General features: G+C 55.8%; 1 protein-coding gene across 1 annotated transcript; it reads right to left on the bottom strand.

Annotated features, from left to right (window-relative positions):
- Positions 1-1,880: 1,880 nt before the first annotated feature.
- Positions 1,881-11,262, bottom strand: LOC138240788 (uncharacterized). The gene is made up of 5 exons (XM_069192007.1): positions 10,791-11,262; positions 8,461-8,652; positions 7,070-7,238; positions 5,216-5,422; positions 1,881-4,444 (listed from the first exon to the last, which is right to left on the bottom strand). The coding sequence occupies exons 1-5, from the start codon at positions 10,948-10,950 to the stop codon at positions 4,042-4,044; spliced, it is 1,131 nt and encodes a 376-aa protein (XP_069048108.1). The 5' UTR covers positions 10,951-11,262; the 3' UTR covers positions 1,881-4,041.
- Between the last annotated feature and the right edge of the window lie 2,222 nt (positions 11,263-13,484).

The raw sequence follows: 13,484 nt of genomic DNA on the forward strand, positions 1-13,484 counted from the left end.
ACACACACACCAGGGCCAGTCCATCACAGGACACACACACACACTCACACCAGGGCCAGTCCATCACAGGACACACACAGACACACACACTCACACCAGGGCCAGTCCATCACAGGACACACACAGACACACACACACTCACACCAGGGCCAGTGCATCACAGGACACACACACACACACACACACACACACACACACACACACCAGGGCCAGTCCATCACAGGACACACACAGACACACACACTCACACCAGGGCCAGTCCATCACAGGACACACACAGACACACACACACACTCACACCAGGGCCAGTGCATCACAGGACACACACACACACACACACACACCAGGGCCAGTCCATCACAGGACACACACAGACACACACACTCATACCAGGGCCAGTCCATCACAGGACACACACAGACACACACACACTCACACCAGGGCCAGTGCATCACAGGACACACACACACACACACACACACACACACACACACACACACACACACACACACACAGACACACACACACCAGGGCCAGTCCATCACAGGACACACAGACACACAGAGGTCAATATTCCTAGAAGCCAATTAACCTACTGACTATATGTCAGAGCTGTGGAAGGAAACCAGAGGACCTGGAGGAAACCCATGTGAACTGGGGGGGAGAACATGCAAACTCCACACAGACAGCACCCCGAGATTTGAACCCGGGGCCCCAGCGTTGCAAAGCAGCAACGCCGACCCCTGTGGCACCACACCACCCTCCTCTTAACTTACTGTTAACATATGCAAAAGCATTAAAATGAAGCCTATTTGGGCACAGTGACTGTGACATGCCGGCCAACTGAATTACTGCGTATAAACTGAATACTGAATACTGTCATCCATATCCACTGCCCACAGGTAGGTCCTTCTCCGGACTGTCTGGTTTAGTGCTGGTGTCCATTCATGCATCCGAGAGGGGCTCAGATCAGCCTGGCATGGTGTCTTATCATGTTTGAGAACTTCAACCTGCAGCAAAGGACAGCCTGAGGGGCTGTTGAGGTGAGAAGAAATATGAGCTTTCTCTGCTTTCTCTGGAGTGTGGGCGGACGACACAGAGCAGCCCTATGCCTGTGTGTACCAGTACAGTCAGGCCCAGTTTACCCATCAAGACCAGTGAGGGGGGCAGTGTTGCTCCTGTGTGTACCAGTACACTCGGTCCCAGTTTACCCATCAAGACCAGTGAGGGGGCAGGCAGTGTAAAGGCAGTGTGTGCACACAGCCAGGCCAGCTGCAGTGTTGTGCTGTGCTGTGCTGTGCGTTGTGTTGTGCTGTGTTGTGCTGTCCTGTCCTGTGTTGTGTGTTGTGTCTTGTGTTGTGCTGTGTCTTGTGTTGCATGTTGTGCTGTGCTGTGTTGTGCTGTGTTATGCTGTGCTGTGTTGTGTGTTGTGCCGTGTCTTGTGTTGTGTTGTGTTGTGCTGTGCTGTGTTATGTTGTGCTATGCTGTGTTATGCTGTGCTGTGTTGTGCTGTGCTGTGTTATGCTGTGTTATGCTGTGCTGTGTTGTGCCGTGTCTTGTGTTGTGTTGTGCTCTGTCTTGTGTTGCATGTTGTGTTGTGTTGTGCTGTGCTGTGTTGTGCCATTGACCCCTCACTGTTTTTACTGTCCTCTGTCCTCTTTGCATACATGCACCCGAGAACCAGCTCCTTTCACTAACAAAACCTCCCGATTCGGAAACACAAACCTTGAGGAACCGGACTGCTGGAAGGAGAAAAACCAAACCCGTCAGGCGATGGATTCAAAAAACAAACAAACGCCTCTTTATTTGGTGTCGTTTCCACATCTCTGTGGAGCAGTGGGTCCCAGTCCGGGTCCTGGGTGAGATCATCCAAGCCTTCATTGATCTAAGAAGTTGCTTTATTGGAATATTTGCATTTTGTTTCAAGTCATAAATTCGGGGGTTTTATTTCACTCCCAAACTACGCTGGTTAGAGCTCTGATGTGTTGAAGAGCTGGGAACTAGCAGCTCAAATAATAATTATAATAATAATTGCTTACACTTATATAGAGCTTTTCTGGACACTCCACTCAAAGCGCTTTACAGGTAATGGGGATCCCCTCCACCACCACCAGTGTGCAGCCCCACCTGGATGATGCGACGGCAGCCATAGTGCGCCAGAACGCTCCCCACACATCAGCTATCAGTGGGGAGGAGAGCAGAGTAACTCACAATCACCCTGCAACTCACAACTGGCAACCCACTGAAGCTAAGCAGGTGTGAGCCTGGTCAGTACTGGATGGGAGACCTGGGAAAAACTAAGGTTGCTGCTGGGAGAGGTGTGAGTGGGGCCAGCAGGGGGCGCTCACCCTGAGGTCTGTGTGGGTCCTCATGCCCCAGTATAGTGACGGGGACACTAGACTGTAAACAGGCGCCGTCCTTCAGATGTCCTTCAAACCGAGGTCCTGACTCTCTGTGGTCATTAAAAATCCCAGGGTGTCTCTCGACAAGAGTAGGGGTGTTACCCCAGTGTCCTGGCCAAATTTCCCATCGGCCTTTATCAATCATGGCCTCCTAATAACCCCCCTCTATAAATTGGCTTCATTACTCTGCTCTCCTCCCCACTGAGAGCTGGTGTGTGGGGAGCGTTCTGGCGCACTATGGCTGCCGTCGCATCATCCAGGTGGGGCTGCACACTGGTGGTGGTGGAGGGGATCCCCATTACCTGTAAAGCGCTTTGAGTGGAGTGTCCAGAAAAGCGCTATATAAGTGTAAGCAATTATTATTATTATCCACACCCTGCAGGAGAATCATTGCAGACTGCTGTGTGACCTGCGCTCTTATCATGGTTAAGTCAGTGAAGGGTTTGATGGTGCAGCTGAGGGCTGGACTGGACCAGAAACCAGCAGGTGTGTGTGTGGGGATCACCAGGACTGGGAACCCCCTGCCGCAGAGGCAGAGTGTGGCAGCAGCGCAGTTTTCTCCAAGGTGGGTTCGGACAAATTCAGCTGTGATGTGGCCGCGCGTCCTGCCAGCAGGCTCGGCGGGAAGGCACGGTGTCGGCTCTGATCCGCTGGCGTGTGTGACGGGGCCTCGTTCGGCGTTCGGTCGAGCTGTGCTGCGGAGGACTCCTGCTGTGCGGGGTGCTTGCAGAGAGACTGTGAGGCCTTTCAGCGCCACAGAAAGGGGATAATGAGCTGTCAGGAACACTTTAGCACTCTATCTGGCCCTCCTGGTGTGGGTTTAAACACTCCTGAGCCGGTTTCTCTCCGTCCCTTCTGTTTGAGGTGACACAACAGGTTGACCAGAATTCGAAAGCCCAGTGAGAACGATTGTACCCAGAGGGCAACGGCAGAAGACGCCGTACACTTTTGCGTGTCCCTGTTTGTTCTTTGAAATGGGTCTTTTCGTAAGAGATTCAAACTCACCCCCAGCCTCGACTGGCTTCGCTGTGGTCTCTGGCTGCCCTGCCAGACTGGGACTGTACCACCGACAGAGACCGCCGATGAACTGCTCTGGGAATCGAGAGAATAGGAAAGGGCTGGACTCTGAGGTACAACTGTGAGGCTGGTGAGGGCTGTCCTGACGCTGGAGTCTCTCTGGGGCACAGAGGGAGGTCGTCCTGATGCTGGAGTCTCTCTGGGGCGCAGAGGGAGGGTGTCCTGACGCTGGAGTCTCTCTGGGGAGCAGAGGGAGGGTGTCCTGATGCTGGAGTCTCTCTGGGGCGCGGAGGTAGGGCGTCCTGATGCTGGAGTCTCTCTGGGGAGCGGAGGGAGGGCGTCCTGATGCTGGAGTCTCTCTGGGGAGCGGAGGGAGGGTGTCCTGATGCTGGAGTCTCTCTGGGGAGCGGAGGGAGGGTGTCCTGATGCTGGAGTCTCTCTGGGGAGCGGAGGGAGGGTGTCCTGACGCTGGAGTCTCTCTGGGGAGGGGAGGGAGGGTGTCCTGACGCCGGAGTCTCTCTGGGGAGTGGAGGGAGGGTGTCCTGATGCTGGAGTCTCTCTGGGGAGCAGAGGGAGGGTGTCCTGATGCTGGAGTCTCTCTGGGGAGCAGAGGGAGGGTGTCCTAGTGCCAGAGCCTATGGGGTGTGCTTTGAGGCACTCTGTGGGCTACTCTTTGGGGTACATTGTGGGGTAGATTGTGGGGTACATTGTGGGCTACGCTGTGGGCTACACTTTGGGGTACATTGTGGGGTACATTGTGGGGTATGCTGTGGTGTACACTGTGGTGTACACTGTGGGGTATATTGTGGGGTACATTGTGGGGTACGCTGTGGGGTACACCGTGAGGGCTGGCGAAGGCCGGCAGGAGCTGCACAGGGCCGGGGGGTGGCCGGGGGGGCAGGTGGAAGTAGACGGGGGCTGTGGGGGTGGGGACCCGCTGGAGCACCACATGGGGGTACACAGCGCGGCCCCCCCCGTCGTAGCCCAGGCCCGGGAGGGGCACCCTCAGCAGGTTCTCCTGGCTCCTGTCGAGAGCAGACACGGACATCAGCACGTTTCACCATCTGTAGTCCACTACAGCTACCAGCTAATCACCCGGGGGAGGGATGGGTGTTTGCCCGTCCTGCCTTCTGGCAACATCCGGCAACATCGGGCAAGATCCGGCAACATCCGGCAAGATCCGGCAACATCCGGCAACATCTGGCAACATCCGGCAACATCAGGCAACATCCAGCAACATCCAGCAACATCTGGCAACATCCAGCAACATCCGATGGATGCTGCACATTGGTGGTGGTGGAGGGGATCCCCATTACCTGTAAAGCGCTTTGAGTGGAGTGTCCAGAAAAGCGCTACATAAGTGTAAGCAATTATTATCATTATTATTATTATCCGGCAACATCTGGCAACACCCTGTTGCTGTTTGCATAACATTAGTTTTTTTTTACAGGACAGGGCTGTTAGCCTTGTGCCCGACCTCCAACACGGAGGACCCGCCCGCTGCCCGACGTGGGACACGAACCCGCTGCCCCGAGATTGCGAGTCTCGCGCTCCACCAACAGAGCCAGTTACGCCCCCGGAGTGACGAAAAGTGATCCACTACGGCCACTGCTATAAAACGAACCCATTCCCCTTCCCCGTCTCCGACTGGTCCTTTCCAAATCGTCCCGTTTCGGCAGGCCGTCCCGTCGAGCTCGGCAGCGAAACATGAGGCGGGGGGCAGCCGGGAGCAGGACGCTGCTTTACACAGAGAGAGGCCGGAGTCTGGAACGGGGGTCCGGCCGTGAAGCGCCTACCTCTGGTAGCCGCGGTTTTCGTAGCCGCCCAGGGCCCCCAGGAAGAGCGGAGCGCCGGGGGCCGGCAGGCGGGGGTCCAGCCGCTGGGAGAGGCGTTTTGCCGGAGTGCTTCCCCACTCCTCCTCCTCGTCTTCCTCCTCCTCCTCCTCCTCCTCGCGGTCGAACCAGCAGGCCGGTCCCGGCGCGTGCCCCTTACTCCCCTTCAGCCTGCACAACAGCCACCAACACACAGACGAGATAATCCCGCGATTATCCGAAACAAGCATGTGAAAAGGGGGATTAAGAGCCGTTGCACAATAAGAGCCAAATCACGCGCTGCAGGCCGAGTGTGCTCTCGTGCGCTCGTGCTCTCGTGCTCTCGTGCTCTCGTGCAGGCTCGCACGGACATTCTGGAAGTGCCCTCTGGAAGAGAGTTTTCCTCTGCACCGGTGCACTTTGCCAGTGCTCCTGCCCTGCGCGCGTGACGCCTTTCTGCTCAAGCACGCCGTCCGCAAATTTGTCTCGTGAGTCTCCTATCCCACCCCCGGGTGCCTTATTCAATTTCTCTGTGCGTCACACATACTAAGCCGGCAGCTGTGTCCCCCTGCAGCTCCCAGCTGACAAACCCCACTGGAGCCCAGTAGGTGTGAGCCTGGCCAGTACCTGGAGGGGAGACTCCTGGGAAAGCTGAGGCTGCTGCTGGAGGTTAGATTCACAACGGGTCCCAATCCTACTGGGAGAGGGAGGAGGGAACTCAGTGGAACTGGCTGCCCAGTATGTGATCTCCTGTCCCAGCCTGAGGAACAGACAGTGAGCCTGTCTCTCAATAATAATAATACAGTGTGTGATCTCCTGTCCCAGCCCGAGGAACAGACAGTGAGCCTGTCTCTCAATAATAATAATACAGTGTGTGATCTCCTGTCCCAGCCTGAGGAACAGACAGTGAGCCTGTCTCTCAATAATAATAATACAGTGTGTGATCTCCTGTCCCAGCCTGAGGAACAGTGAGCCTGTCTCTCAATAATAATAATACAGTGTGTGATCTCCTGTCCCAGCCTGAGGAACAGACAGTGAGCCTGTCTCTCAATAATAATAATACAGTGTGTGACCTCCTGTCCCAGCCTGAGGAACAGACAGTGAGCCTGTCTCTCAATAATAATAATACAGTGTGTGATCTCCTGTCCCAGCCTGAGGAACAGACAGTGAGCCTGTCTCTCAATAATAATAATACAGTGTGTGATCTCCTGTCCCAGCCTGAGGAACAGACAGTGAGCCTGTCTCTCAGTAATAATAATACAGTGTGTGATCTCCTGTCCCAACCTGAGGAACAGACAGTGAGCCTGTCTCTCAATAATAATAATACAGTGTGTGATCTCCTGTCCCAACCTGAGGAACAGACAGTGAGCCTGTCTCTCAATAATAATAATACAGTGTGTGATCTCCTGTCCCAGCCCGAGGAACAGTGAGTCTGTCTCCCAATAATGCTCCTTCTGTCTACAGTATATGTCAATATTTTATAATATGTCTTTGTTGTAAATGTCTGTAGATTTTATTTTACTTTTATTTGTTGTTTCGGTCAATGTGAATTTCATTATTTTATTTGCTTTGGCAACACTGATTGCACCCAGCGGTCGTGCTAATAAGGCACCTTGAATTGAATTGAATTGACACTTCTTTACACTCAGAGTGGTGGGAGTCTGGAACAAGCCAGAACCAACAGGCGGATCAACGGCCCCTCCAGCTCGTCGCCGTTCTCGCCCCTCAGCGATGCGCTGCTGGGAAGGATGACACCCACAGGCCAGCTGGGTTTCTCGTCACGTCACCTCCGGCGCAACGGGGCTGGGGGCAGTCGAACCCGCGCAGGGAGTCTCCTACCTGTCCCGGGCCTCCCGCCGCCCGCCGTGCGCCCGGACCCGGGCCCGGGCCCGCCTCTCCCGCACGCAGCAGGCGATGAAGGCGGCGGACGTGGCGAGGATGACGAGGCCGCTGGCGACGGAGATGAGGATGGCCAGGTGAAGCCCGTGGTCCTTCGGCTTGGGGATGGCTGGAGGGGGAGGGGACACAGGGGCTCACCGAACGAGGTCTGCCGCACGGATCGGAGGATCGGAGACCCGAGACTGAGACGTGTTGGCCCAGTGATGACCCTTGGCTGGTGCGCAAGGGACATCTCAGCTGCGTAATCCATCCATCCGTTTTCTAACTGCGTTCTCCTGTACAGGGTCGCGGCGGGGGGGAGCTGGAGTCTATCCCAGCAGGCAATGGGCACACGGCAGGGTACATCCTGGGCAGGACACCAGTCCATCACAGGACACACACACACTCACACCAGGGCCAGTCCATCACAGGACACACAGACAGACACACACTCACACACACTCACACCAGGGCCAGTCCATCACAGGACACACACACACACTCACACCAGGGCCAGTCCATCACAGGACACACACAGACACACTCACACCAGGGCCAGTCCATCACAGGACACACACACACACACACACACACACTCACACCAGGGCCAGTCCATCACAGGACACACACAGACACACTCACACCAGGGCCAGTCCATCACAGGACAGACACACACACACACTCACACCAGGGCCAGTCCATCACAGGACAGACACACACACACACTCACACCAGGGCCAGTCCATCACAGGACAGACACACACACACACTCACACCAGGGCCAGTCCATCACAGGACAGACACACACACACACTCACACCAGGGCCAGTCCATCACAGGACAGACACACACACACACTCACACCAGGGCCAGTCCATCACAGGACAGACACACACACACACTCACACCAGGGCCAGTCCATCACAGGACAGACACACACACACACTCACACCAGGGCCAGTCCATCACAGGACACACACACACACACACACACACACCAGGGCCAGTCCATCACAGGACACACAGACACACACACCAGGGCCAGTCCATCACAGGACACACAGACAGACACACACAGACACACTCACACACTCACACACACACTCACACCAGGGCCAGTTTTCCCAGAAGCCCATTAACCCACCAGCCTGTCTCTGGATCGTGGGAGGAAACCCACACGAACTCAGGGAGAACATGCAGACTCCACACAGACAGCACCCCAGGAACCGAACCCAGGGCCCCAGCACTGCGAGGCAGCAATGCCACCTCCAGCTCCACTCCACTCCAGGGAGCAGACACCCCCCCAGCTGGCGCATGTCGGGGTGCAGACACCCCCCCAACACCTTCCCTACCTTCGCACTCCGGCGGCCGCCTGCTCCACTGGGGGCCCCCAGCCTGGAGGACGCAGGTGACCCTCTCGCTCCCCACCAGCTGGTACCCCTCCTGGCACCAGAAGGACAGGACCGAGCCCACCGAGGTGCCGGACCCCTCCTCCACCCGGTGCGCCCCGCGCTGGGGGGGCGGCTGGGCTCCACAGCCCGGGCCTGCAGACAGGGGGAGACAGAGCTCAGCCGGCCGAAGGACGGGACACTGACATCTGAGCCAACCTGCCCCCCCCACTCCCACTCCCACCCCCACCCCCGACAGCAGAGACGGAGCGACCGAGCTGAGTCTGTGTCCACACCAGCAGAGGCCTGCTCCAAAAACAACCCCACGCCATCCAAAATCTGCCTAAACCCTCCCACGCCGCAGACAAACGGGCCCTTTTCAGAACCCGTCCACACGCGATAGAGCCTCTAGCGACCTCTAGTGGCAGGACAGGTGTAACTACCATAGTCCTGGCTGCCACACCTAGTTTTTGGGCCAAACCATTAATACCATTGGGGCGGGGCAGTGGCTCTGTGGCTCAGGACCTGCGCCTGTGGCTGGGAGGTTGCTGGTTCAAATCCAGCAGCCGGCAGAGGAATCCTACTCCGTGGGGCCCCTGGGCAAGGCCCTTAACCCAGCTGCTCCAGGGGTGCTGTATAAATGGCCGACTCTGCGCTCTGACCCCCAGCTTCTCTCCCTGTCTGTGTGTCTCACGTAGAGCAGGCTGGGGTCTGCGAACAAGACAAATTCCTCATGCAAGACACTCAGGACACTCCACTCTTAACAGGTTATTAACAGGGGGGTTATTAGGAGGCCATGATGGGGAAAGGCCAGGGGGGAAATTTGGCCAGGACACTGGGGTTACACCCCTACTCTTGTCGAGAGACACCCTGGGATTTTTAATGACCACAGAGAGTCAGGACCTCGGTTTGACGTCTCACCCGAAGGACGGCGCCTGTTTACAGTCTAGCGTCCCCGTCACTATACTGGGGCATGAGGACCCACACAGACCGCAGGGTGAGCGCCCCCTGCTGGCCCCACTCACACCTCTCCCAGCAGCAGCCTCAGCTTTCCCAGGAGTCTCCCCTCCAGGTACTGGCCAGGGTCACAATTTGTGATTATTATTCTTAACTGATATTCATGATGGCTCGTTAGTGAAATACACTGTGATCATTCTTGTTGTTATCTGGTACCCAGAGATTAAGAACGTACGATGGGTTACAAAAGAGAGGAGGTCATTTGGCACATATAGCCCATTTGGCAGTGAGAAGCCAATATGATCCCAGGATCAAATTCAGACTTTTGCTGAGAGACGCCGGGGTATAACATTTCTGGGCAGCTTGTTCCACACTCCCACTACCCTCTGTGTAAAGAGGTGCCTCCTGTCCCTGACTGGAGGAGCTCACCCAGCTGTGTCTGGAGAGAAGCCAGGGTATCGGCTTCAACCACAGGGTTGGCCAGCTTGTTCCACACCCCCACCCCCCTCTGTGTACAGAAGAGCCTCCTGTCCTGACTGGAGGAGCTCACCCAGCTGTGTCTGGAGAGAAGCCAGGGTATCGGCTTCAACAACCTGACTGGGCAGCTTGTTCCACACCCCCACCACCCTCTGTGTAAAGAAGTGCCTCCTATTCTTGGTTTTAAATAGCTTTCCACTAGTGTCCTCTGGTTTGTATTTCACTGTCGGTTCAGAAGAAATCTGTAGGGTTTACTTTATCAATACCTCTGAGGATTCTGGATAACACTGATCAGATTCCCTCACACTCTTCTCTGTGTAGACTTTTTTTTTACCTACGCGAGGTGCACACAACCCCACGTCTCTGAGCGAAGTGAAAAGACGCAGGCGGTGGGTCCCGAGGTCGAACGGGTGAACGACCAGAGGAGAACGGAGTCGGGTCACGTTACGGCGACCGAGGTGCCCTGTTCACAATTTTTCCTCACTGCGCTTCACGAAGCAGAACGTCTTTCGAGCAGTTGTCGTGCGAAACATACGAGGCGATGAAAACACACACACACACACCAAAAACAAATAGACACTTTCTCCTTATTCGGCAAATCTTTGATACAGTAGCTACGTCAGCACGCAGAGGCTGCAAAGGAACGAGTTAAAGGTTTATTGCAACAACGTTGTGTTCTGTTTCTTCTGATTTCAGCACGGAATAGACCTGTTACTTAAATCTTACAGTCGAGACGCCGCGCTGAAGCACCAACCGGAGACTTATAGGAAAGTGACGTAATGCCTGAGGCGCCGCGCGGGTTTGAGGGGTCTCTCGGGTGTCAGGGTCCCTGCTGGAGACGGGGGGCGGCGGCGCCTTACCTGACACGCCGGTGCTCACCGCCGCGGTGGTGTTGACGGGGCCGCCGCCGCCGCCGCCGGCCTTCTGCAGGAAGGGGTCCGCGGACGACGCGCGCGCCGGTGGGGGTCCCGGGGGGCACCCCCAGGCGAGCCACGCCAGCAGGAGGCGCCACAGACCCATATCCAGCGCAGGGCCGGCGCCCGGAGGGGCTAGGGCCTCTCCCGGAGCTCAGAAAGAGCGCTCTGTCCCGCTCCCCCCCAAAAAAAACCCCAACAACCGAGAAGCTTCTTGTCCCTTCGTCTGGTCTCTTTGCGCTCCCTCCCACCTGCGCTCCGTCTCCGCCCCCGCCTCGCTCTTCGGAAACTCGCACCCAGCCCGGCCCAGACCCGCGTGTCTTCAGGCAGCAGAGCCGGACCAACGGCGTCTTGGTTTTCCGGTGCTTTCGCTCCGGTCTGCCGGACGAGCCCGGGACGAGCGCCCCGGGGTGGGGGGGAGGGGGGAGGACTGATCTGCTTCCAGCGGTCCGCGGCGAGACGCCCTTCTCCCTCCTCCATCCCCCCTCCCTGCGAGCTCAGGCAGCCGGCAGCCTCTTGCGTAACCGCCACCCGTGCGCTCCCGCGGTAAACCCTGACCCCCCGCCTCGCGTGTGCGCCCATGTGTGGCCCCGTGTGGCCGCGCGTGTGAGCCACGGACTGCCAGGGCTCTGCTCAGGCTCCGGCAGGCCGAGTCAACCGAGCGACGGCACGAGTCAGACCTGCATTCGCTGCTGTCCTTTTTTTTTTTCTTTCGTGTTTTTCTTCTTTTGTTTTGGCCGCTTTGATCCCGTGAGGGAAATTGGGGGGAATCATGAACCGATGATGAATTGGATCTGGAACAAGGACCCCGAGGTCCTACAGTGTCCTGGCCTGAATGCTCAGCTGCTTCAATCACGTGTAAAATAGCCAATATAGTCCTGTTTCCTTGGCGTCTGTTACTCGTGGTTCTCACTGTTTCAAGACAAGTACCAATATGTTGACGCCATCAGTCAGGCATGACCTCAGGACTGAGAAACGCGGATCTGAAATCAAAATACTCGGGTTCTGCACACTGTCGTCCATGCTGCGTTTCGTAATGAACGGTAACCATCGCAATCATCCCCCCCAAAACCAGTTGCAGCAGATCTCAACGTGACGCCCGGAGATCGCAACGGATCTAAAGCGCAATGCAGTAGTGACCGAGCAAGCCCAACTTAGCTGTCTCCCGGGAATTGTTTCAGAAAAGGGAGATCGAGCGTTAAAAACGCATTTTTCCACCTGTTCCCGCGATACCCCTCCCTCCAACGACGCCAAACACCGGTTTCACCGGTCTTATTGTTTCTCATTTTATAAGCACATAAAAAAACGACGTCGCAGAGCCATTAATGCTACTTAATTAATGGCCTCTGGGAGGGGGGGGTGTGTTCTACAAGCTGTGTTTAAGCAAGGGACTGAGATACTTTAACGAACAGGGAGCTCGGGGTCTCCTAGGGTACCGTGCTCTTAGAAAATTTCTCTGTGGTCCTTACTTTCAGGTGCTTTCTGACACGTCCGTCTGCTTTCATCGTTGTATTTCCGCGGAAAGCGTGGATGATAGTGGTTGGTTGTTTTTCTTCATTTTAGCAACGCAATTGTGTGTGTGTGTGTGGGGGAAACGCACACTTCTTCCGTGACCAGCTTGAGCCTGAATCTTTTATAGCCCGAGAGCTCCTTAAGGAGGGAAGCCGTCACTCCCAATTACACTCGGACGCTCCTGATCTGCTGCAGTCTTCGTCTCGGACATCTGCTCCGCGTTCCGGCGCGCACACGGGGTGTGTGCTCGGGGCTGCCGGCGCACGGTCACCCCACTCCCGACTATCTGGACGCCCCGAGAAAGTACGCGCAGGCACGTGGACTTCCAGCTGGCTGTTCGACTTTTAAAGACGCAGTCACCTGTCACCGCGGGCCCGTGCAAGCTCTTTGTGTTGAAGTGTGTACAGTATGTGTTATTGGGTTGTTTCTGCCTGCGTTTTGCATCAGCTTGGCGAACAAACTGATTCTTATTGACTTACTTTAAAACGTCAAATGTAGCGTTTTCCAAAACACGTGTGCTGTCTCCGGTTGAGGATTTTCTTCGTTTTCGACGAAAGAAATGTAAGGTTTGCATTGTAGATATTCTGTGAAGACATATATTTGAAATGAAATGTCCTGTATGTATTATTGCTCTTCGCATGTTCAAGCGAGTAACTTGTTTGTCTAAGGCAGTGTGATTTTAAGCCATTTGTTTTCATTTAATTTTTCTTTAGATCTGACTTGGCTTATTTAGCATGGGTGCACAAGTCTCTGGGGGGTTTTGGAAGGAGCACAAAGGGTTAATCTGAATGATGATCTGATGACCTTTTCCCACAGCTTCTTCCAATTCAGGGTCATGGGGGAGCTGGAGTCTATCCCAGCAAGCAAAGGGCACAAGGCAGGGTACGCCCTGGACAGGACACCAGTCCATCACAGGACACACACACACTCACCCCAGGGCCAGTCCATCGCAGGACACACACTCTCACACCAGGGCCAGTCCATCACAGGACACACACACACACTCACCCCAGGGCCAGTCCATCACAGGACACACACTCTCACACCAGGGCCAGTCCATCACAGGACACACACACACACTCACACCAGGGCCAGTCCATCACAGGACACACACACACTCACCCCAGG

The sequence above is a fragment of the Lepisosteus oculatus genome, chromosome 7 (assembly GCF_040954835.1).
Source record: "Lepisosteus oculatus isolate fLepOcu1 chromosome 7, fLepOcu1.hap2, whole genome shotgun sequence".
NCBI lineage: Eukaryota > Metazoa > Chordata > Actinopteri > Semionotiformes > Lepisosteidae > Lepisosteus > Lepisosteus oculatus.

Excerpts from the sequence above, each read along its gene's own strand:
- LOC138240788 (XM_069192007.1), bottom strand. The coding sequence starts at position 10,950 with ATGGGTCTGTGGCGCCTCCTGCTGGCGTGGCTCGCCTGGGGGTGCCCC. Across the intron at positions 5,423-7,069 it reads CGGCGGGAGGCCCGGGACAG|GCTGAAGGGGAGTAAGGGGC; the intron begins GTAGGAGACTCC and ends GCTGTTGTGCAG. Across the intron at positions 4,445-5,215 it reads GAAAACCGCGGCTACCAGAG|GAGCCAGGAGAACCTGCTGA; the intron begins GTAGGCGCTTCA and ends TGCTCTCGACAG.